The sequence below is a fragment of the Oncorhynchus mykiss genome, chromosome 2 (assembly GCF_057628025.1).
Source record: "Oncorhynchus mykiss isolate SJ-2025 chromosome 2, ASM5762802v1, whole genome shotgun sequence".
In the NCBI taxonomy this organism is placed as follows: domain Eukaryota; kingdom Metazoa; phylum Chordata; class Actinopteri; order Salmoniformes; family Salmonidae; genus Oncorhynchus; species Oncorhynchus mykiss.
The window spans coordinates 25866537-25892017 of NC_143023.1; the positions used below are offsets into that span (position 1 = coordinate 25866537).

At 44.2% G+C, this 25481-nt stretch overlaps 1 protein-coding gene across 1 annotated transcript in view; it reads right to left on the minus strand.

Annotated features, from left to right (window-relative positions):
* The window catches only part of lars2 (leucyl-tRNA synthetase 2, mitochondrial), a 40554-nt gene extending 16824 nt beyond the window's left edge, over positions 1-23730 (minus strand). The window contains exons 1-12 of the mRNA XM_036943665.2: positions 23570-23730; positions 19671-19942; positions 16548-16679; positions 12024-12115; positions 11824-11884; positions 11596-11685; positions 10764-10907; positions 8146-8253; positions 7038-7197; positions 3903-4007; positions 2910-3025; positions 2414-2697 (exon numbers count right to left, since the gene is read on the minus strand). Of these exons, the coding sequence (XP_036799560.2) occupies positions 2414-2697; positions 2910-3025; positions 3903-4007; positions 7038-7197; positions 8146-8253; positions 10764-10907; positions 11596-11685; positions 11824-11884; positions 12024-12115; positions 16548-16679; positions 19671-19931 (1553 nt within the window). The 5' untranslated portion in view covers positions 19932-19942; positions 23570-23730. The remainder of the gene's footprint in view (positions 1-2413; positions 2698-2909; positions 3026-3902; positions 4008-7037; positions 7198-8145; positions 8254-10763; positions 10908-11595; positions 11686-11823; positions 11885-12023; positions 12116-16547; positions 16680-19670; positions 19943-23569) is intronic.
* Between the last annotated feature and the right edge of the window lie 1751 nt (positions 23731-25481).

Here is a 25481-nt window from a genome sequence, read left to right on the forward strand (position 1 = left end):
ACACTAGAGAAGAACACTAGAGCACCCAGTCAGAATCACCATGCCAGGAAGACCATCAGCAACACTAGAGCACCATACCTGGTCCCCTGTAGCACAATGTTTTTAATGGCACAAACAGGCACAAGTTGTCACACACAAGCAACACACCCTCACACTTTTACTCTGAAGGTGAGATTACTCCTCTTAACAACCAACCAACCAACCAACCACACACACACACACACACACACACACACACACACACACACACACACAATAATAAGACAGAGGGGTTGCTTAGCAACAAGGCTAAGGTGTAGCAGGTTAATACTCAGGTGCCATTTCATGAGATCAAAATGCACCATCATAGCAAAGAGCCTTTCATGACAAAATAGCTAAATACATTTTAAAAAACACACAGAAGAGGCATTATAGTATTCTAAGAATTCCATGTGGCTGTACACTGCTCTCCTGTGGTTTTCCCTCTCTTTTCCAGATCAACCATTCAGGGTAAAAATTATTGTCATTTGACAGACAGACAGTTTCAGACTCCTGGGGGGGCTGTGATTGCCTGGACACGTGCGATCTATGACTATGGTTCTGTCCAGTCCCGCTGTATATAGGCCAATTTCAGGAATGACAGAGTAGCAGAGCTACAATTCCAACCAGATAGCAAAATTAAACTGAAATTGCATTGCGGGTGTGTGTGTGCCAGATTGGGGAAGTATCCCCTCAAACAGATGTGGCATCAGAAGCAAGAACAATTTAGTTCCTTACTGTAATAGTTTTGCATTAATAAGCTTTTTTCTCAAGGAAGAATGTATCTACGACATATGGGAGTGAGGGACCTAATTGGAGGGATATGTAACATGATAACTAGCTGCTATTGACAGAGAGGTTTGGAACTCTCTTTGTTATTGGTCTATTAACTTATACTGCCTGGTGATGTCACCAGGCAAGCCAAAACGGGAAACACTATCCTGGTGTAGCAAGCTAGCTGGACTAATTACACACAGGGTTCAACTGAGGGGCCAATTCACAGCAGTAGGCAGACAGGGAGCAGAGACAATATCAGCGGTGGAGGAAATGACTTATCAAGGACGAGACAGACAGATAAAACTCCATCTCCCCCACCATCTCTCATCAAACACCTTCTGTACACTCCACCCGACGGTTCATTGGACATGATCGTTGAGAGAGCGAATTTCCTCAGACGCCATCAACAAGAGATGGAGAGACAAGGAAGAGGAGGAGAACGTCTCTGGATAGAGCCGTGAGACCAGACGACCACATCTCTCTCTCTGTATGACTGTCTGACTGAGCTGTTGAAACAGCATTTCCTAGTTACTGTACCACAATTCCATGTCCAATCATGGAACTATAATGTTTTTCAAGTAGCAATCTCCCCTGAATAAATCCTATGTTGGTGAGGGTCTTGGTCATGAGAAGCTGGGTTTGTACGGTGGGCCTTGGCCAATAGTAGTGCACTATATAGGAAATAGGGTGCCATCTGGGATGCAACCGCCATTTAACGAGCAGCAGGGAGCATTTTCACACATTTCATTGACAGTCACCGTCTGCCTGTCTCTGTGTCTGTGTGTGGTGGGGGCATAGACATGCCTGGCATGAAGGCCTCAGCTGGTTTATATAACCACGGTGACATCTGTCACTCATTACATAACCCCGGTGCCGTGTGTGTGTGTGTGTGTGTGTGTGTGTGTGTGTGTGTGTGTGTGTGTGTGTGCGCGTGTGTGGTGGGGGCATAGACATGCCTGGCATGTAGGCCTCAGCTGGTTTATATAACCACGGTGACATCTGTCACTCATTACATAACCCCGGTGCCGTGTGTGTGTGTGTGTGTGTGTGTGTGTGTGTGTGTGTGTGTGTGTGTGTGTGGTGGGGGCATAGACATGCCCGGCATGTAGGCCACAGCTGGTTTATATAACCACGGTGACATCTGTCACTCATTACATAACCCTGGTCCCTGTGTGTTAAAAACGAACCCGTATTCATATCCTCAACACACAGTGGTTGAATCACTTAATCCTGACTCTTAGTACAGGTAGAAAGGGGGAACTGATTGAGTAGAAAACTGAAAGCATCGGAAATAATTGCCTGAACCTAAGAGCAAGAGAGAGAGAGTCGCTGACTAACCATTGAGAAAGATATGCGACCTTGAAAAAAATATTTGATTTTAATATAAGTGGAATAAAGTGAACTCCATCACTAATGTTTGTGAACTAGCTATGAACTTCCAATCCAACTGACAGTACCAGCATTCATTTTCAAACTGAACATTTGACCGGATGGCATAAGATTCTGACCCAGGCTGATGGGTCCTGGTTAAGTGCAGTGCCCTACATAGGGAATAGAGTGCCATTTGGTATGCAACTGAAGTGTTCTCACACCTCACTCCGTGTCAGTGTGTTCTCACCTGGGACAGGTACAGCTGATCCAGTCATCAGCGTGCTCCAGAGGGGATGCCCCCTTCCCCGTGAGGGACGGTAGTTTGGGGAGGGTGACTGGAAGTTGCTCCTCAGGGACTGCCACAGGACCACAAAACCCACAATGCACCATGGGGATGGGAGTGCCCCAGTACCGCTGCCGGGAAATCAGCCAATCCCTGAGCTTGGTGCTGGTCAGGTGGCCTCCCACTTTTCTCTCTCTGGCCTTCTGGGTGATGGAGTCAAAAGCATCCTCCCTGCTGAGGCCCGTGAACTACACAAAGAGGGGGATGGGCGGAGAGAGAACAGGATGACAGTTTAGAAGCTCAAACACACGTGAATTCAACAAAACTCAACTATTTGCCGATACTTCATTCAACCATAAATAAGGTTCTTCCATTAATAGCCATAAAACAATGTGAAATGCTGGTTTACTGGTAACGTTGTGTAGAGTAACAGTGTGTGTTGCTGTGTGTCCAGACACACCTCAGCAGAGTTGATCAGTGTGTGTCCTCCATCCTCCTGGCTCTTCAGGACTGGGCTCCAGCTCAGACCCAGAGCCCTGGCTACAGAAGCATCCTCCACACGGCTGTCAGGGATACCTGCCAGGGACACACACATGATACATTTGTCACACACACTTGCACACCACCATGTCATTTTATAACACTAATTTCCTGCAATTCTACACATTTTGCAATAGAGTGGAGGCAAATGTTTGCAGTTTTTAATATAATAACTGATAAACAATGAGCCCCACCGCGGTCGTTAATTCAACCTTGCTTACTATATATAACTTTAGACAGCTGGACGCAAGACTAACTTACCAACCTACATTTTTTTTGCCGACGGGCTAATTGAGTGACTGCTGATGCACAACCACATTTCGAAAACGCACCTTGTGTATTCTACTATTCTAACTCTCAACAGTAATGTGAGACCCCGACTGAGTTGAAATTGCTCCAAGGGCCTACAAAAAAAGAGGGGGCCGTGTGTTGCTGGATTATGGCTAGTTCCTCATGGGTATTGCCTCTTTGTGGACTCGTGGAGTCAGACAAACACCCAAAGCACCAAGCAGGGAACTCCTTCTAGAGAGTTAAAGGTTACATCATTCCAACAGCAGCGAAACGCCCAGTGTATGACAGAGACACACTGCAGGCTCAAGGACACACTGGCACAGTGGCATCTACAAACATGTACAGGTCACAGGGAAAGGCTAAATGTGATTCATTAAATTTTCCTAGCCACCGTGCTTCTACATTGCTTGCTGTTTTAGGCTGGGTTTCTGTATAGCACTAGGTGACATCGGCTGATGTAAAAAGGGATTTATAAATACAATTGATTGATTGAAATTGGGTTAAAATAGAGAGACGAATAAAAGCACAAGAACAAAAGCTCAGAGGTCAATAATACACAGTGAGTACATGAGTGTATGTGCAAGCCATGTGGACGTTCAAACCCACACACACATCCACGTACCTATGACAGTATCTAGATGACCTTCAAACTCCTGCTTGCTGGAGATCACCAGAGGAAGTTCCTGACCGGTAAATAGGTTGTGGGCGGTGACCTCTGTCAGGCAGTCTGGGGGGTCAAAGGTCAGGAGTCAGCAAGGGAGAGCTTCTCCCCTGGTGCCTCATTATCAACAATCAGAGAGAGAATAGATAAAGAGAGAGAGAAAGAGAGAGACAGCATGACAGAGGGAGAGAGAGCGAGAGAGAGAGAGGGGCCAATAGATAGTGAAAGAGAGTGAGAGAGGTGGGGGAGTGAGAGAAAGAGAGAGAGTGAGACAGATGGATAAAGAGAGCGATTCAGGGGAATCCCAATTAAAACACACAGAGGCAACAGGAGAAGAGCAGGAGAGCAACACATACAGTTGAATTCGGAAGTTTACATACACCTTAGCCAAATACATTAAACTCAGTTTTTCACAATTCCTGACACTTAATCCAAATAAAAATTCCCTGTCTTTGGATCACCACTTTACTTTAAGAATGTGAAATATCAGAATAACAGCAGAGAGAATGATTTATTTCAGCTTTAATTTCTTTCATCACATTCTCAGTGGGTCAGAAGTTTACATACACTCAATTAGTATTTGGTAGCGTTGCTTTAAAATTGTTTAAATTAGGTCCACAAGCTTCCCACAATAAGTTGGGTGAATTTTGGCCCATTCCTCCTGACAGAGCTGGTGTAACTGAGTCAGGTTTGTAGGCCTCCTTGCTCGAACACGATTTTTCAGCTCAGCCCACAGATTTTCTATAGGATTGAGGTCAGAGCTTTGTGATGGTCACTCCAATACCTTGACTTTCTTATCCTTAAGCCATTTTGTCATAACTTTGGAAGTATGCTTGGGGTCATTGTCCATTTGGAAGACCCATTTGCGACCAAGCTATAGCTTCCTGACTGATGTCTTGAGATGTTGCTTCAATATGTCCACATCATTTTCCTGCCTCATGATGCCGACTATATTGTCAAGTGCACCAGTCCCTCCTGCAGCAAAGCACCCACACAACATAATGCTGCCACCCCCGTGCTTCACGGTTGGGATGGTGTTCTTCAGCTTGCAAGCCTCCCCCTTTTTCCTCCAAACATAACGATGGTCATTATGGCCAAACAGTTCCGTTTTTGCTTCATCAGACCAGAGGACATTTCTCCAAAAAGTACAATCTTTGTCTCCATGTGTAGTTGCAAACCGTAGTCTGGCTATTTTATGGAGGTTTTAGAGCAGTGGCTTCTTCCTTGCTGAGCAGCCTTTCAGGTTATGTCGATATAGGACTCGTTTTACTGTGGATATAGATACTTTTGTACCCGTTTCCTCCAGCATCTTCACAAGGTCCTTTGCTGTTGTTCTGGGATTGATTTGCACTTTTCGCACCAAAGTACATTCATCTTTAGGAGACAGAACGCGTCTCCTTCCTGAGCGGTATGACGGCTGTGTGGTCCCATGGTGTTTATACTTGCGTACTATTGTTTATACAGATGAAAGTGGTAGCGTGGTAGGAAATTGCTCCCAAGGATGAACCAGACTTGTGGAAGTCTACAATTTGTTGTCTGAGGTCTTGGCTGATTTCTTTTGATTTTCCCATGATGTCAAGCAAAGAGGCACTGAGTTTGGAGGTAGGCCTTGAAATACATCCACAGGTACACCTCCAATTGACTCAAATGATGTCAATTAGCCTATCAGAAGCTTCTAAAGCAATGACATCATTTTCTGGAATTTTCCAAGCTGTTTAAGGGCACAGTCAACTTAGTGTATGTAAACTTCTGACACACTGGAATTGTGATACAGTGATTTATAAGTGAAATAATCTGTCTGTAAATAATTGTTGGAAAAATGACTTGTGTCATGCACAAAGTAGAAGTCCTAACTGACTTGACAAAACTATAGTTTGTTAAGAAGAAATGTTTGAAGTGGTTGAAAAATAAGTTTTAATGACTCCAACCTAAGTGTATGTAAACTTCCGACTTCAACTGTAACATATCTTGGAGGGTATACCCATGCACAACTGTCTTTCTCTTTCTCTACACACACACACACACACACACACACCTACCTCTATCTGGACATAAAATAAACATTGATATACCTGTGTTGCACTGTGTTTCAGCTTAGCGTAAGCAAGCACTAAACTCAACATCAACATCCAACATGGACTACTAACAGCCAGTACTTCTCTATACTACACTGAACAAAAATATAAACGCAACATGTGAAGTGTTGGTTCCATGTTTCATGAGCTGAAATAAATAACACATACATTTTCCATTCACACAAAAAGCTTATTTATCTCAAATTTTGTGCACAAATTTGTTTACATCCATGTTAGTGAGCATTTCTCCTTTGTCAAGATAATCCATCCACCTGACAGGTGTGGCATATCAAGAAGCCGATTAAATGTCATCATCATTACACAGGTGCACCTTGTGCTGGGAACAATAAAAGGCCAGTCTAAAATGTGCCGTTTTGTCACACAACACAATGCCACAGATGTTTCAAATGTTGAGGGGTCGTGGAATTGGCCTGCTGACTGCAGGGATGTCCACCAGAGCTGTTGCCAGAGAACTTATTGTTCATTTCTCTACCATAAGCCACCTCAAATGTTTTAGAGAACCGGCCTTAGGCCACGTGTATGGCGTCCTGTGGGCGAGCAGTTTGCTGAATGTCAACATTGTGAACAGAGTGCCCCATGGTGACGGTGGGGTTATGGTATGGCCAGGAATAAGCTAACATAAGTGCATTTCATCGATGGCAATTTGCATGCACAGAAATACCATGAAGTGATCGAGAGGCCCTTTGTGAGGCCCATTTCTTTTAAGGTATCTGTGACCAAGAGATGCATATCTGTATTCCCAGTCATGTGAAATCCATAAATTAGGCCTAATAAATGTATTTCAATTGACTGATTTCCTTACATGAACTGTAACTTAGTAAAATCTTTGAAATTGTTGCATGTTACATTTCTATTTTTGTTCAGTAAAATGTGCCATTGAGAGTTACAATGGGCCACACACATTAAATACACTAAATATTTACTGTAAGCCACTATGGATAAAAGCAGCACTTAAAAAATGACCTCAGACTACCAGGTCTGGACAGTGGTTCCTTCCTACCTCTGCCTGTCTGCAGGACTCTCTCCAGGGCTGAGCGGACGGGGCTGGTACCATGCAGCAGTCTGTGGGAGGGGACAATGGACAGGTAGGCAGCCCCAAACACTGCCTCTGGGCTGGAGGTGTAGCCTGCTAGAGTCTCCCCCGTCTCCTCCCCATTCACCTGCATGGAGGGAAGGATAGAGAGACACACACACAGTTTATGGATAAATACATGACAGGACAGTAACTTGGTTACATTTAGTTGTTGAGCAGGGTAAAGGAGGATAGTTAAAAAACGAAACACACCACTAGTTGGTAAGGAAAAAAAACAAACACTGTAGTATGCAATATTTGGCAATGGATTATGTTTTAACGTTAATCAGTTAACATGCTATCGCCTGACAGAAACTAAATTGGCACCAAAAATACAGAATCAGTCATTTAGTACAGAACACCCTTGACAATGTTAAAGATGTAACGGGACTGGTTCCTGCTTCCCATTTACAAAACCACCGCTGGCACTACTTTTAATTACCCCACTCTGCCTGGTTCTGACTGATTTATGAGAACCTCACACACACACACACACACACACACACACACACACACACACACACACACACACACACACACACACACACACACACACACACACACACACACACACACACACACACACACACACACACACACACACACACACACACAACCCCCCTTTACCAGAAATTTGATTACAATTTTAATAAGGAAGGAAGGCATCAACCTAATACATTTCCTCCGTCTGTTGCAAGGAGTTCTGTGACTGGGGTGACTGGAGATCACAATAGGCTTTTAGCAAAACCATTTTAGAATGCCAATACTCTATTCAACATTCTAAAAGTGCATTTGGATAGTTCAATGGAAATAAACACACAGCCCCACAGTCACTATGTTTGATTAAATTGCTGCTTGCAGAGAGACGACTGGTGCTGCTAGCTGAATGAGAATGATGTAGCCGGGGAGAATCTCAGAGCTAATCCTAGTGATAATCCTAGAATACCTTCAAATGTTTATACCTGGAAGACTAAGTAGTCTAAACTAAACCAGGATGGACTGACAAGAAGGAACAGATGAAAGATGTGAGTCTAACCTTGAGGTGAAAGTCGAAGTAGCAGCCGTTGCAGTCTCCAATCCAGTTGGCCTGCATGGCCTTGACCCCGTACCACTCTGGCAGCTCCGCCAGGGCGTCCAGGAGGGGCTGGGAGAGAGAAATACATCATAAAAAAATGTTAAATCATATTGATGCTAAATAAATCATAAAGATGTTATATCATATTGTAATGCCAGATGTTTAAGTTTAAGTACCAGATCAGCACATCATTTACTTCTCCTCTTTACCCTGAGAGGCTCTTCCAAAGCTCAGCCAATCTCCTGGCACAATACCACAGTCTACCTTGTCTCACATCATGTAGTCAAAGAGGGATTTTAAAAATCCTGACCTCACATGCCCTACTTTTGCGTTTATCGCAAAGCAAATCGCTCATGACTCAACAGTTTCATAATGAGAGAGAGAGAGAGAGAAGAGAGAAGAGAGAGAACAGAGAGAGAGAAGAGAGAGACAAGAGAGAAGAGAGAGAGAGAGAGACAGAGAGAGAGAGAGAGAGAAGAGAGAAGAGAAGAGAGAGAACAGAGAGAGAGAAGAGAGAGACAAGAGAGAAGAGAGAGAGAGACAGAGAGAGACAGAGAGAGAGAGAGAGAGACACACACAGATTTGTAAAATTAAGCTATGCATAACAACAAGGAGCAGGCCAGAAAGCCCCAGCTGGGTTCCTCTTCTATCTGAATGGAGAATATAAAAAGGCAACAGCACCAATTTAATATACTTCTCCCCCACTATCACAACCCATTACCAAGCCACCCTCTGAGATCTCTACCCAACACACTGTAATAACACCAATAACAGCAATACAACCAATACTAACAATGGCGATAAGGATGATTGTAATTGCAGTGTGTATGTTATTTCACTGCTTCTCAAGCATGGATGGATGGAGAGAGAGAGAGAGAGAGAGAGAATGAAAGACAGAATCTGAGAGAGTGAGAAAGAGATTGGTGTCCTGCCATAAATGCTGGTGTCTTTGTGTCAGTCAAGCAGCCTAGCAACAACGCCAGTGTGAGCGTACAGCCTGCCCGCCTCGAGGTGTCACAGTGATGTCACCAAGAACAGACACCCGCTGAGGGGAACGGAGGTGAGGTGGCACTCTGCTCAAACCATGAGAAGAGAAAAAACTGAACTGTGTTTTTGTCTCCAGAAAAGAAGCGACATCACTGGAGCCACATAAACCCGAGGGTTTAACCAGAGACGTAGGCCTACGGCTGGGCCAATTCCAAGGGTTTCCATGGCAACCTAGCAAAGCTATAAAATTCTATATCAATAAAATGAGGATGGCTAAGGTTTTGTGTGTGTTCGTGTCAATGTCCGTGAGTGTGTTTCCCTGCATCTTTTGGATACATGAAAGATTTGATGACACATGCACGTGAATATATCTGAGGCTGCCTATGTAGCAATCTAGCAAAGCTTACTAGAGTGTGTATGTTTGTATGCCTGTGTAAAATGATGAATGTATGGGTAAAGTCTGCCTTTGTGTTGATTTACATGACACTACAGTGTGATGTGTTGAAATGAGTGAGTCCATCAGTGTGTGTGATTATGCATGAAAAAGAAAACATATATTGTCAATGTAATTATTAACTGTGTTCATCATGTGTGTGTGTGTGTGTGTGTGTGTGTGTGAATCTCAGAGATAAAGTGGAGTGACAGGGTCATACTGCTGAAGCCTACTGGTTAATGTGTGAGTGACTAGTGTATGTCTTTACCAGGGGAAACTGGAAATGTTAGCAGCACACACACAATCAATCAACCCTTATGAATCAAGGCTCTAGCAGCACAGGGAACCTGACCTTCTGGTCCACCAATCAGACCGGTTTGGAAGGCTTCCACTCAGAGCCTCTCAGTACCAACCATTCCTCATCTGGAGAGGTTTGAATCAGCACACCTTCAGTTACTCTCACTCCATGTGCCCAGGTTCAAGCTGCGCGTGCGCATGCGTGTGTGTGTGTGTGTGTGTGTGTGCGTGCGTGCGTGTGCGTGTGTGTGTCCATCCCATGGGTGGAATAAATCTCCAGAGAGGGTTATTTCAACCCAGAGCGTAGCTGGTAGTGGCTGGTAGTGATTATGAGACCCTGCTGCTGGAGATGTGGGGGTTTCTCATCAGTCAGACTGGCCAGGAACGGCGAGGCCAGCCTGGGAATGACACTCTCAGCAGGCTGCTGATTACACAGCCAGGGCTGGGTTCAAGTAGTATTTATTTTCTTTCAAATACTCTGAGCATTTGATTGACCCAGTCTAACATGCCAGATGGGTGGGCTTTGCAGTTTGCACTTTTGGAACTATTCCAATGGTTCCATTGTGCCAGGTAAGATCACTCAATCACAGCTAAAGTATTTGAAAGAAAACAGATCCAACTTGAGCCCAGGTTTGTTCCACAGCCAGGGCTGAAGCTGCTGCCATGGTTTCTGCAGTGATTGACATCAGAGGGGTCTCCCCCCCTTCCATTCTCACACAGCCTCTAATGTAGCCAGCCAATCAGATTATGCCAAAAGGCACAGGTGGCGAGATTGATGTGATAGGAAGCCCTTTGACCCTTATTGCTGCTGACAGGCTTATCACCAACACACCCGCCATGCGCACGAGACACACACACCTACCTTGGCGTAGTTGGTGGTCTTAATGAACCACTGCCTGAGTAATTTCTGCTCCACCAGAGCTCCAGACCTCCAGGAGCGCCCGTTGTCATCCACCTGCTCATCAGCCAACACCGTCTGGTCCACAGGGTCCCAGTTCACCACCGCCTGGAACACACACACACACACACACACACACACACACACACACACACACACACACACACACACACACACACACACACACACACACACACACACACACACACACACACACACACACACACATACACACACACACACACACACACACACACACACACACACACACACACACACACACACACACACACACACACACAGATTACAATTACTACAACTACACACAGAAAACAAAGACAGACATAAGCCAACATCACAGGAGCTGATCGAATCAGAGAAAGAGACAGATGTCTACTAATACGAGTGCCAAAATACCTTGCATCTGATTAAACTACATGACCTCTCCACTACAGCACAGATTTTCCGATTGTCTGTAATCTACTACACAAAATGTGTTTTCCTCACAAAGCCACAGGAGGCTCCATAGTTACTGAAGACTGTTCCCCAGGCCACTGAGCCTCTGTGGCCTGCCTGAGAGTCATCCTCCTGGGGTGTGTCTCCCTCATCCTGCCTCCCTGGAGTTCTACACACAGCCCATGACAATACCAGGGGCATGACTGCATCACATTAGTTCAAAGTGTTGTCATCTCCTCGTCAGCAGAGATGGAAAGGAGATGAAGAGAGGAAACCACTTTGGACTATTGAGACACAGCCTATGACAAGGATTGGACAAACTCAAGGCCCCCGAATCTACCTCTTTTTGATAGGCCAGTCCTGCCTTGAAGAGCTTGACAAACAGCCACTGGGTCCACCTGTAGTAGTCTGGTAGGCAGGTGGTCACCTCCTGGTCAGAGGAGAGGAAAGCAGAGTGATCCACAAGATGATTGATACACAAACGCACGAGAGAAAAGAGAGTCATCCACCCACACAGAGCCTACCACTGGAAGGTTGGAGGTGGTGCTCAGCTCCTCCCATTACTCACCTTGTCCCAATTAAAGCAGAGCCCTAGGCTGTCGAGCTGCTCCCGCATGGACTGGATATTACTGGGGACGGAGACAGACAGGGGAGAGGAGGATGTTAGGGGGAGTGTGTGTGTGTGTGTGTGTGTGTGTGTGTGTGTGTGTGTGTGTGTGTGTGTGTGTGTGTGAGAGAAAGGTGTTTGCGTCATATCTTGTATTGTACCTCTTAGTCCATTCCTCCGGGTCAAGGCCTCTCTCGATGGCAGCGTTCTCTGCTGGGAGTCCAAAAGCATCCCAGCCCATTGGGTTTAGCACCTAATAACAGTTATACAGAAATCAGTTACATATCACACCTGGCTGTTCTTCCCTGCCCATTGGGTTTTACACGTTACACAAGATAACAGTTCAATTAAATTTAAAATACTTGATTTGTCCCCTTAGGCCCGGGCAATTACTAATACAGCTATAGCTGTGCTTCAGACAACAAACCGGCACAGATACCATATGTGAACATATCATACCTGACTTTTCAGTATATCCCTTTAACACAGGCCGGTTTGAGAGTGCTCTAGCACATCCCTAGTAAAGAACATCAACAACAAGGCCCGAAGGCTGTACAAGAGCATTTAACCGTATTACTGCCGTGCATGCGTCTTTAAACATGCACAACAGTGTCAACCTTTTCCGTCTCATTATCCATAATCTCTGTTCTATGCCAGAAGACATGTAATATACGTAGAAGCTGTTAAACCCAACCAGAGTGTAAGGCAGAGAGGTGAGGGAACATAACATCTAATGCATGTAGAGTGGCTGTGCACAGGCCCATAAAGGCCTAATGTTGTAACGTGAGTTATACAGGGAACATACCGGCGCTGGTCTGATTGGATGTGTTAAATGGAGGATGGTAATAGGAACCAAGGCCTCTCTGTTTGCATCATCATCATCATCATCTATATTTCATTCACACTAGTATGGGGATGTTGTGTTGAAAGGCATTGTACTTTGCAGCACTGACAGATGTGATCAGAGGTTTATACAGGCTTCCAGCTTGTGCTTGCAGTCAGTCAGTCAGTCAGTCAGTCCCACCCTTCTCACCCCTCTCCTCATAATGTGTTTTCTCACTTATTTCCACTTCTTCACACCAGTGTCTCCCTCCTTCCCTCTGCTTCTCACAACACTATTAAGAATTGATAAGCTCTTTTCACCCTTCACTATTCCTTCTTGATCCTTCACTTTTCTTCCACCCAAACCCTTACTGAAGAGAGAATGGAAGAGCAGTGGAGAGAGAGAGAGAGAGAGAGAGAGAGAGAGGAGAGTGGAGAGGGAGTGTGTATCGACTAACGAGTCTGACGCTACAGACAAATCGGTATCCTTGGTAACTGCCTGGGCCTAATTTGTAAAGCCGAGTGCTGGATGTTATCAGTCTAAGTAAGCGCCTTCGTGCCGAGGTAAAATATACAGACATTGAATAGAGAAATGAGTACCTGTAGATGTAGAAATATAAAGAAGTCCCTAAAGTCATTAAAATAGATGTGCTTGCCGTGTTAGTATGCCGTTTTATCAGTTTAAATGTGCCCATTATCTAATGTAGTGAGGAGGACCTTTAGCTGATCTGTTGTCGAGAAGAGATGAAGTCCTGACGGACAGGGACAGGCTGTCTGCCTCGGTTCATTTCTCAAAGTTACATCAGCCCAAAGAGACTATGTCAGAGGCAAACCATCATCCCTTTTTAACAGTCGATGCTCCACAACAACCCCAGGGCCAAAGTCAAGGCTCTAACTCCCCCACTACAACTGTACTGCCTACATTCTACTTATGGATAACCTATGGATAGAGGAGGAGCTAAGAGACAAACCTGCCCACAGAGTGGACGTAGATTTATATTAGGACAGCCTGACAGACAGGACAGCCTGACAGACAGGAGTCCCAGGGGACGGGGCTGATTTTGGGCATGCAACACATTGGCATGGCTATGCTAAAGTGTATGTGTGTCCACCCACACACAAATCCCAAAAGCTCTGGTTCCATCTGTGAAGAGATGAGCTGCAAGCTGAAAGCAGAGCAGAGCCACAGGCAGTCTAACCATTAAACATCACACCACAACTAGGCTACAGGGAAGGGATTTTACTAAACATCACACCACAACTAGGCTACAGGGAAGGGATTTTACTAAACATCACACCACAACTAGGCTACAGGGAAGGGATTTTACTAAACATCACACCACAACTAGGCTACAGTGAAGGGATTTTACTAAACATCACACCACAACTAGGCTACAGGGAAGGGATTTGACTAAACATCACACCACAACTAGGCTACAGGGAAGGGATTTTACTAAACATCACACCACAACTAGGCTACAGGGAAGGGATTTGACTAAACATCACACCACAACTAGGCTACAGGGAAGGGATTTGACTAAACATCACACCACAACTAGGCTACAGGGAAGGGATTTGACTAAACATCACACCACAACTAGGCTACAGGGAAGGGATTTTACTAAACATCACACCACAACTAGGCTACAGTGAAGGTATTTTACTAAACATCACACCACAACTAGGCTACAGGGAAGGGATTTTACTAAACATCACACCACAACTAGGCTACAGTGAAGGTATTTTACTAAACATCACACCACAACTAGGCTACAGGGAAGGGATTTTGTCTCTACAAGTGTAATCTCCTTGAACGAATGAACTAGTTGAAGACAACTTGTTCTCTCTCTGGTGTGTGTGTGTGTGTGTGTGTGTGTGTGTGTGTGTGTGTGTGTGTGTGTGTGTGTGTATGTGTGTGTGTGTGTGTGTGTGAATGAATTATCTTTCTGACAGACAGATATCCCCTTGGGCAGCAGCATGTAGCTGTCAATCCATGACGGTCCATACGACAACTAAAATATTGGTTAGGAAGACAGCATTACAGCCTTACTGCTGGTAGCCCAGATACACCCTACCTGCTAAGAAAATCCATATGAAGACAGAAATGTAGCCATCTCTCTCTGAGTGGGAGGGAACAAAACCCTGCTGCCTTCAAAACAATGACAGGCCCGTTGTGCCACACTCACACAACACTGACATCACTTTGTCAGGCTCCATTAAAATCAGACCCTGGGGATTCATCCAAAATGGCACCCTATTCCCTATATAGTGCACTACTTTGGACCAGAGCCCTGTGAACCCTGGTAAAAAAATAATGCACTATAAAGGGAATCTGGTGTCATTTGGGACGTAGCCTGAGAGAGGAGGGCCTACAACACAACACACACCAAACGGGAGGGGGGGAGGGTGGGGGTTATTGTGACAAAGAAGAATGGCTGGAGTAATGGTTTAGAACAGTATATAGTACAGAGGAAGGGAGGGTAAGAGAGGGGGGAGAGAGAGAGGAAGAGTGGGAGGAGGGGAGAGGGAGATAAAGAGAGAGAGAAGAAAAGAGAGAAAGAGTGAGATAAATGAGTGAGGGTCACAGTGAATTATTTAGTAACCATTTCAAGCTATGGGTGACTGGATGCATTAGGGGACACAGTGACAGACAGTCCCTGGTCCCGAATGGTGTCTCTGGGGAGTCATTTGTCACCACTGGTTTGTAGGACACCAACGGTCTGATCATCATATCTCTTAAACACCAGCACACATCTTTCACACTTTTCTATGAGGAGAGTCATCAACACCTTAGAATGGATAGTGGGAGCTTCCCTCCCTCCCTGCAGAAACACTTAAAGGCAGATGTTTTAGAGGGACTCACCAACTGAAAGAGTCATTGTTTTGACATGAAACCTTTTTATGCCGTAATCCCGTCTGGTAAAGTGCCATGCGTAGGTAGTCCCACTGAAAAGTGGTCTTGTGGCTAAGAGCACTTAGGTAAGTGTAGCGTAAGGCCAGGGACAATGGGGGCACTCTCAAAGCTACAATATGCTAATCCTTTTTCAGAAAATTGGCAGCCCCACCAGTGTGATGCTGGTGAAATGTCTTTTGAAATGACAATTGAACTCATTCCCAGATCCCAGATTGCACTTTTAAGAGCGGAGTTAGAAGGCAAAGGCAGAGCAGCATCTCTCTCAGTTTAAACAGCCTCCACACACACACCTCCTGCAGAACAGATGCCAACTGTGATTCAGACTAGACAGAACATCAAGGCCGTAATGACGATGAATCAGGGCTTCCATTTCAGAGAAGATGTAAAGAGAGCGATAACGGACGGTGACCTTGTGGACTACACACAAAGTGCTTCACAGCTGTATGCTTCTACATGACTCACCTGGAGTCGTGACAGTACAGTTTGTGTGCATGCGGAGTCGTGACAGTACAGTTTGTAGACAGACATACAGAGAGACAGAGAGACAGCCAAGACAGCCAAGACAGCCAGACAGCCAGACAGCCAGACAGCCAGACAGCCAGACAGACAGGACAGACAGGACAGACAGACAGGACAGACAGACAGGACAGACAGGACAGCCAGACAGCCAGACAGCCAGACATACAGACAGCCAGACAGCCAGACAGACAGACAGACAGACAGACAGACAGACAGACAGACAGACAGACAGACAGGACAGACAGGACAGACAGGACAGACAGACAGACACAGAGCCATAGAGACAGACATGCATAGAGGGGTGGAAAGGAGAAATTATAAAAGTTACCAGTATGGGCAGCTTAGCTTGTCACAGTTGTATCTCCAGCTACTAATCAGGGCCAGTCGCTTTGGCTGAAATAATCTGCTAAATGGTATATATTCTTATTACCTGGTGGCCCCTCATCCTCTGGAAGTGTCCGATGGTGTCACTGATTGTGTAGACCCGTACATGGCCCATGTGGAGACGGCCGGAGGGGTACGGGAACATAGACAGGACATAAAACTTCTTCCTATGGGAACTCTGGGGAATACAACAAACACATGCTCAGGGAAATAGACTTCGTGAGGCTTGTGATAGCCTCGCAATCAATAATTATACAAAATGTTTGACAGGAACTAGCCCTACAAATCTGTGTCTGGCAACATGTGATTAGCGCAACTAACCTGTAGGAATACCAGTCGTATAGCTTAATGTGTTATAAAAATGATTGAAAACAAAAACAGGCTTTTTGGTCTTCATTTAGGGTTAGCAGTGTGGGTGAGGTTAGGGTTAGGATTAGGTTCAGAATCAGATTTGAGGATTTTGTGGTTAAGCCCCTATGGGTTATACAGCCTGGGTCAGTGCTAGACTACACTCCTAGCTACTGGATTATTATGTCTGTATGTCTGGGTGCAGCTGCAGCTGGTTTCCAGAGTGTGTGAGGCAGCACAGATTCCCAGTGTCTTTGAGAAAGGCCCGCCAGGCCAGATAGCCCCTCACTCTGCCATCAATCTGGACTACACACAGTCTGCCTCCGAAATGGCACCCTATCTCCTACAGGCCATGGTCAAAAGTAGTGCAATACATGCAGGTTTGCATTTTTCGTCAAGAATCTTGTTCTGGAGGCAGCTCTGCATAGTGGTCACTAGCTGGCACAGCCACACAAAGTCATAAAATCTGATTTCAAACTTAATCTTAACACTTACCTCACCCACACGGCTAATCCTAATGCCTAACCCTACATTAAGACTGAAAAGCACATTTCTGTTTTCATACATTTTTACAATATAGCCAATTTTGACTTTGCAGCTGGCCTATCTAAGGGGCAATCACTCAGTTCTGCCTCCATGACAAAACTCATAACAATAAATGTCAACCTGCGCAAAAAATAGGAAATAGGTTGCCATTTGGGACTTTACTCTGAATGAATCACCCAAGGTCAAGAGGGGCCTGAATAACTCAATGAGCGCAGACTGACTAAACAACGGCTCAAATTATCTTGAAGGAGCTCATTGATGGACTGAAGACTTTTTGTGTGGAAAGCCTGGGCTGAATCATGATGCATTGTGTGTTTGTAACAATGTCGTGACAACATTGGATGTCAGGGTCAGCTACAGTACTATTTGCCTTGGAGGACTGTTGATGGTCGTGACAACAGTAACCAAAAACAGACGGACAAACAGGAGACTGTGAATAGGTTACTTCATTACTAAGCATATTACGCCTATAAGTCAAGAATATTAGACAGTAAGAGAATGATTTAATGAATGTTGAGTCTACGCAAACCAGAAGGCCTCCCAAAGGGAACACTAAACAGGGTTCAACCAGACAGACACACAAACTCAGCAAAAAAATAAATGTCCTCTCACTGTCAACTGCATTTATTTTCAGCAAACTTAACATGTGTAAATATTTGTATGAACATAAGATTCAACAACAGACATAAACTGAACAAGTTCCACAGACATGTGACTAAAATAAATGGAATAATGTGTCCCTGATCAAAGGGGGGGTCAAAATCAACAGCAACAGTCAGTATCTGGTGTGGCCACCAGCTGCATTAAGTACTGCAGTGCATCTCCTCCTCATGGACTGCACCAGATTTGCCAGTTCTTGATGTGATATGTTACCCCACTCTTCCACCAAGGCACATGCAAGTTCCCGGACATTTCTGGGGGGGAATGGCCCTATCCCTCACCCTCCAATCCAACAGGTCCCAGACGTGCTCAATGCGATTGAGATCCGGGTTCTTTGCTGGCCATGGCAGAACACTGACATTCCTGTCTTGCAGGAAATCACGCACAAAACGAGCAGTATGGCTGGTGGCATTGTCATTCTGGAGGGTCATGTCAGGTTGAGCTAGCAGGAAGGGTACCACATGAGGAGGAGGTTGTCTTCCCTGTAACGCACAGCGTTGAGATTGCCTGCAACGACAACAAGCTCAGTCCGATGATGCTGAGACACACCACCCCAGACCATGACGGACCCTCCACCTCCAAATCGATCCCGCTCCAGAGTACAAGCCTCGGTGTAAAGCTCAATCCTTCGACGATAAACGCAAATCCAACCATCACCCCTGGTGAGACAAAACCGCGAATCGTCAGTGAAGAGCACTTATTGCCCGTCCTGTCTGGTCCACCGACGGTGGCTTTGTGCCCATAGGCGACGTTGTTGCTAGTGATGTCTGGTGAAGACCTGCCTTACAACAGGCTTACAAGCTCTCAGTCCAGCCTCTCTCAGCCTATTGCGGACAGTCTGAGCACTGATGGAGGGATTGTGCGTTCCTGGTGTAACTCAGGCAGTTGTTTGCCATCCTGTACCTGTCCCGCAGGTGTGATGTTCGGATGTACCGATCCTGTGCAGGTGTTGTTACACGTGGTCTGACACTCCGTCCTGTCTCCCTGTAGCGCTGTCTTAGGCGTCTCACAGTACGGACATTGCAATTTATTGCCCTTGCCACATCTGCAGTCCTCATACCTCCTTACAGCATGCCTAAGGCATGTTCACGCAGATGAGCAGGGACCCTGGGTATCTTTCTTTTTGTGTTTTTCAGAGTCAGTTGAAAGGCCTCTTTAGTGTCCTAAGTTTTCATAACTGTGACCTTAATTGCCTAACATCTGTAAGCTGTTAGTGTCTTAACGACCGTTCCACAGGTGCATGTTCATTAATTGTTTATGGTTCATTGAACAAGCATGAGAAACCGTGTTTAAACCCTTTACAATGAAGATCTGTGAAGTTATTTGGATTTTTACTAATTATCTTTGAAAGACAGTGTCCTGAAAAAGGGCCGTTTCTTTTTTTGCTGAGTGTATAAACATAGCAATAGGCCCAGGTACTAATATCCCATGACGACTATGGTTATTCTGAAGGATGCTGCTTAATTACCAGAGTATGGTTGAATATTAGGCTAGATTATAATTGGAACTAAAGCCAGGGGTGTTTTAAAATATGAATCTGACAATCTTTCCCCGAAGCCTCTACTAAGGGCCAACAGAAAGCAAAGAAAGAACTTAAGAATTGCTGCCAACTCACCTCCTCCAGCGTATCCCTCCGCCACTGCTCCATGATACGGGGGTGCCACCACTGCTCCACCCTGCGTCTGGTGTCCGCTTTATAGTTCCTGTCCCAGACCCCTGTCTCACTGAACAGGGTCCGAGCCCCGTGTCTGGGGCAGGGGGAGAGGAGGCGGGGCAGGGGGGCACGGTCAGCCCTGGACCTGGGTCGCCCCAACCCCAACCTGAACAGGCCACTGCCACGAAGGCAGAGAGACACTCTGTACGCTGCCATCTGCATGGCTCTGTTACCTAGGTAACAGGACACAGTTCTATTAGTCAGTGCTCTGCTCACAAGAAAAGACAGCAGAGCATACAGTAGCTGCAGCCAAAGCCTCAGTCAGCTTGTACCCATTCTTAAGGAAAATAGGCTGCTAGGAACAGGATGAAAATAACAGCCTGGAGTTTGATTCTGGTTAACAATAGTTGTTGAGTAATACCTGTTCATTAACACAGTAATAGATGTTTAATAACACCTGAAGGCATCAGATTACATAAGGCAAAAACTTTGCTGAAAAAAGGCACACACACACACAGTCGCCAAGGTAACCTGATAAGATATTATTGGGCAAATCCATTTGAATTCAATCCCTTTTTGACAGCACTCATTTTGATTTGAACGATATCTTCCATACATATTTGCCCATTGTAGAAGTGCTCAGAAAGTGAATTTTTGCACCTCAATGTATGTAATTTTGCATACCCCATCATACCATGAGAAATACATGTCTACATCACTGTAAAAGATACACGAGGTTGATCAAATTTAAAAGCTTACAAACAGGGTTGTCAAACTATTTTATAATGTCTGGGATTTTCGTAATTTTATATGTATTATTTATATTTTTTCATATTCACATATGTTGTAGCTTAGACCCTATTTTACATCATCTTAGGTTTTTGTGTTGTGCCTGCTATCAGTTGAGAAAACATTCTCTTGGATAAAGGGGTGGGTGTCATGTTTTGGCTGACACATTTACTAAAATGGGTATAAAATCTATTTTAAACTTTCAAATGGTACCACAGAGATGGTTGGAGGTCCACACATCAGAGAATGTTGACTTGAATGGAAATATCAGTTGTTTTGTATTATACTGTCAATCCTCCATAGAAAACCTATTGAACTCATAGAAATATAGACAACAGAATAGCCATGACCATTTAAGTTGACATTCAACGGTGGGTGGACTGGCAGTCATCATTGTGGTAGTAATTAGATGTTAACATTTTTATTTAATATAAAATGTCAATGGTGTACAAGTCAAATTGCAGTGGTCTGAAGAGATAGGTCCATAGGGTCGAAGCTTCAAAGTATGCGATTATAATTGAGAAAACAAATTCCAGAAAATCACATTGTAGGATTTTTAATGAATTTATTTTCAAATTATGGTGGAAAATAAGTATTTGGTCACCTACAAACAAGCAGGATTTCTGGCTCTCACAGACCTGTAACTTCTTCTTTAAGAGGCTCCTCTGTCCTCCACTCGTTACCTGTATTAATGGCACCTGTTTGAACTTGTTATCAGTATAAAAGACACCTTTCCACAACCTCAAACAGTCACACTCCAAACTCCACTATGGCCAAGACCAAAGAGCTGTCAAAGGACACCAGAAACAAAATTGTAGACCTGCACCAGGCTGGGAAGACTGAATCTGCAATAGGTAAGCAGCTTGGTTTGAAGAAATCAACTGTGGGAGCAATTATTAGGAAATGGAAGACATACAAGACCACTGATAATCTCCCTCGATCTGGGGCTCCACGCAAGATCTCACCCCGTGGGGTCAAAATGATCACAAGAACGGTGAGCAAAAATCCCAAAACCACACGGGGGGACCTAGTGACCTGCAGAGGGCTAGGACCAAAGTAACAAAGCCTACCATCAGTAACACACTACGCCGCCGGGGACTCAAATCCTGCAGTGCCAGACGTGTTCCCCTGCTTAAGCCAGTACATGTCCAGGCCCGTCTGAAGTTTTCTAGAGAGCATTTGGATGATCCAGAAGAAGATTGGGAGAATGTCATATGGTCAGATGAAACCAAAACATAACTTTTTGGTAAAAACTCAACTCGTCGTGTTTGGAGGACAAAGAATGCTGAGTTGCATCCAAAGAACACCATACCCACTGTGAAGCATGGGGGTGGAAACATCATGCTTTGGGGCTGTTTTTCTGCAAAGGGACCAGGACGACTGATCAGTGTAAAGGAAAGAATGAATGGGGCCATGTATCATGAGATTTTGAGTGAAAACCTCCTTCCATCAGCAAGGGCATTGAAGATGAAACGTGGCTGGGTCTTTCAGCATGACAATGATCCCAAACACACCGCCCAGGCAACGAAGGAGTGGCTTCATAAGAAGCATTTCAAGGTCCTGGAGTGGCCTAGCCAGTCTCCAGATCTCAACCCCATAGAAAATCTTTGGAGGGAGTTGAAAGTCCGTGTTGCCCAGCAACAGCCCCAAAACATCACTGCTCTAGAGGAGATCTGCATGGAGGAATGGGCCAAAATACCAGCAACAGTGTGTGAAAACCTTGAAGACTTATAGAAAACGTTTGACCTCTGTTATTGCCAACAAAGGGTATATAACAAAGTATTGAGATAAACTATTGTTATTGACCAAATACTTATTTTCCACCAAAATCTGCAAATAAATTCATTAAAAATCCTACAATGTGATTTTCTGGATTTTTTTCTCTCATTTTGTCTGTCATTAGTTGAAGTGTACCTATGATGAAAATTACAGGACTCTCATCTTTTTAAGTGGGAGAACTTGCACAATTGGTGGCTGACTAAATACTTTTTTGCCCCACTGTAAGTCAAGGCCATCTAGTAATTTAAGTGGGTCAGACGTGTCAACCTACAACTGCCTCTAGTAGTAGGGTATTTTCCTGGTCACTAAATCATCATTGCAAGACTGCCATAGAAGACATACAGAATGCTAGACTATATCCCTGAGCTGTGTGCCTATGAAGGGACCCCCTGGGAACTTCTCTAAAGAGCCTATAGCCTAGTGGTAGTTAGCTCGTCCATATCTATACAGAAGTTGACACACTGATACACTCAATTAATCTGCAAGCCTACTGATATGGATAACTTGAATGAGTTGGTTTCACATAAGTTATCCATCTTTGAGAATTCAACAAAATGTTTAGTACCTCCATATATATCAAACAAATCACACACAAAATCACTACATGCAAACAGTATATGTCAGTATCTTTCATGCACGACCAAGTCAATAACATGGAAAAATGTGAAATTATGATTGTCTGCAGAATGTAGAGCAAGTGTCACTCGCTCACCAGCCAGCAGCATTCATTCTCCTCAAACACCCACTCAAACCATAGATAGAGACATCTGCTCTGCTGTAGCCGAGCTACTCTATGGTCTCTATGGGAGATCAGTGCAATGCCACAAACACACTATCCTCCAGCTAGAGCAGAGAGGGATATAGAGAAAGAGACATAAACAAGGTTGTGTCTGTGCATATGAGAGTGTGTAGGAGACAGAGATAGAGGATGAGATGTTTCTATGGTTACATTGACACTTGTGAATGCCATATCTTTACCATGGAGAGCCTTGCATACACCTTGAGAGATTCAGGCGATGCAAATCACGTTGTTCCAAGTTCACATAGGGTAAATACATTAGCATTTGTGTAAGACAATAATGTTATGTGCTTGTTAGTTATTCAAGAAATTAATCACGAATACAGTTAATAAGAAACATAGCTAGCTAGCTAAGTTAGATCGCGATTCGAGCCATCCATTATTGACATGACACTGACAGCCACATTAGCTAGCTAGTGACATTCGTAAGCTAGATAAATTGTTGAACGTCTGTGAAAAAATAGCTTTGATCACAGGGTTTGAAGTTACTCACTGGGTTCAATTTCCAAATCCTTGCATTAAGCGATATGATTTTTAACATGATCCATTATCTATATCAGATTAAAAATGTTATTGTGCACGTAAAATCGTGCTCCTGTTGTCATAGCTCACACCTCCATGTGCGCCGCCATGTTTGTTTTTAAAAGCTTTATTGACAGCTTCCTCTTAGAACATTGTAACAGGGTGGGTTCCTAAGTACTTTACTGATAAACACTAATGTTTTTTTTTTGTTAATTGCTATGGATGTTAAATTAAGAGGTTAAATATACATTTGATATATCATTATGTGCTTTTTTTTTATACATGTAGGGGTTAATGGGTTCTTCAACACATACTGAATGTGGATATCCCTCTGAAGAACCCTTTTTGGTTCCAGGTAGTACTCTTTTAGTGTTAGGTGGAACTATTTTGGGTTCCATGTAAAAACCCTTTCCACAGAGAGTTCTACATGGATCCCAAAAGGGTTCTACCTACGGGGACAGCTGAAGAACCCTTTTGGAACCCTTTTTTTTCTGAGTGTAGAATGTTACATGTCATCTGTGTGGCACACTTTTGCAGGACCCTAGACTTTATTTTATACCCAACAGTCATCCAAAACGGGTCTGGTCTGTTCCACAACTCAACTGTATGGGCAACCTGGTGAGTTAGGGGATCTCTCTTACAGTGTGTGGCTATCTTTCTCTGCAGCTGTGCTCATATATTGATTTTGTGAGTGTGTGTGTGTGTGTGTGTGTGTGTGTGTGTGTGTGTGTGTGTGTGTGTGTGTGTGTGTGTGTGTGTGTGTGTGTGTGTGTGTGTGTGTGTGTGTGTGTGTGTGTGTGTGTGTGTGTGTGTGTGTGTGTGTGTGTGCGTGCGTGCGTGCGTGCATGTGTGTGTGTGTCTGTGTGTTTGTGCATGCCGGCGGGCATGTGAGTTCATCTGAGTTCCTGTGTATGCCTACCTGACAAGACATCTTGTTATTATTCCCAAAATGAAAACAAATCAGTTCACTGAAACCAATCAAAACATGATGGATGAATGTATATGCAAATGTAAGAATTTTGGATACTAAGTAATAGAAAAGTCTATTTGAAGTTTTGAATGAAGTTAGATGGGATAGGAGTGAGACTATTTTCTCAAGGTCAGCACGTCCTAGTTTCACAGTCAGCTCTACTTCTCGTTTGTTCATTGTTGTCAATGTGCTGTGAATATCCTTCAAACAACAAAACTTTTATCTGTTTCACTGTCATAACAGACACCATACCCACTGATAAAAATTCAGTATAGGCATTCTCAGTGTCGCCTTGATGCAATTTTTCCCATAGTTGTGATCTCAAAGGGAAAAGCTTGCAGTTGCATTCTCAAATGACAGGGTTTCTGCCCACATTGTCAACCTGTTTTATCGCATGATAATATCCTCAGGAACCAACTGAAAGAAATACAGTCACTTTGACAATAACAGTCAGCAATGACCAAGATATAATGTGTAGTCAACCCCAATTTCTGTCTTCTAATTTAGTCTGTATTACATTCAGTGAGTCTGTATTACATTCAGTGCGTTTGTATTACATTCAGTGTGTCTGTATTACATTCAGTGAATCTGTATTACATTCAGTGAGTCTGTATTACATTCTGTGAGTCTGTATTACATTTAGTGAGTCTGTATTACGTTCTGTGAGTCTGTATTACATTCAGTGAGTCTGTATTACATAGGTTATGGAGTGTTTGGTGTCAATAAAGGGAAATAGTTGACTTTAGGCTACACATAAGTTATTGTTCTCATTCAAATTAAATAACTAGGATCTAACAGCTAAATATTGAGCTATACATGTTAAAAGTTCAAACTTTACACTACAGAGTTTGCTAAATTTTATTAATTGCAATGGCTGGCAGGCATGAGACAGTTCTGCTGGTTACCTTAGCAA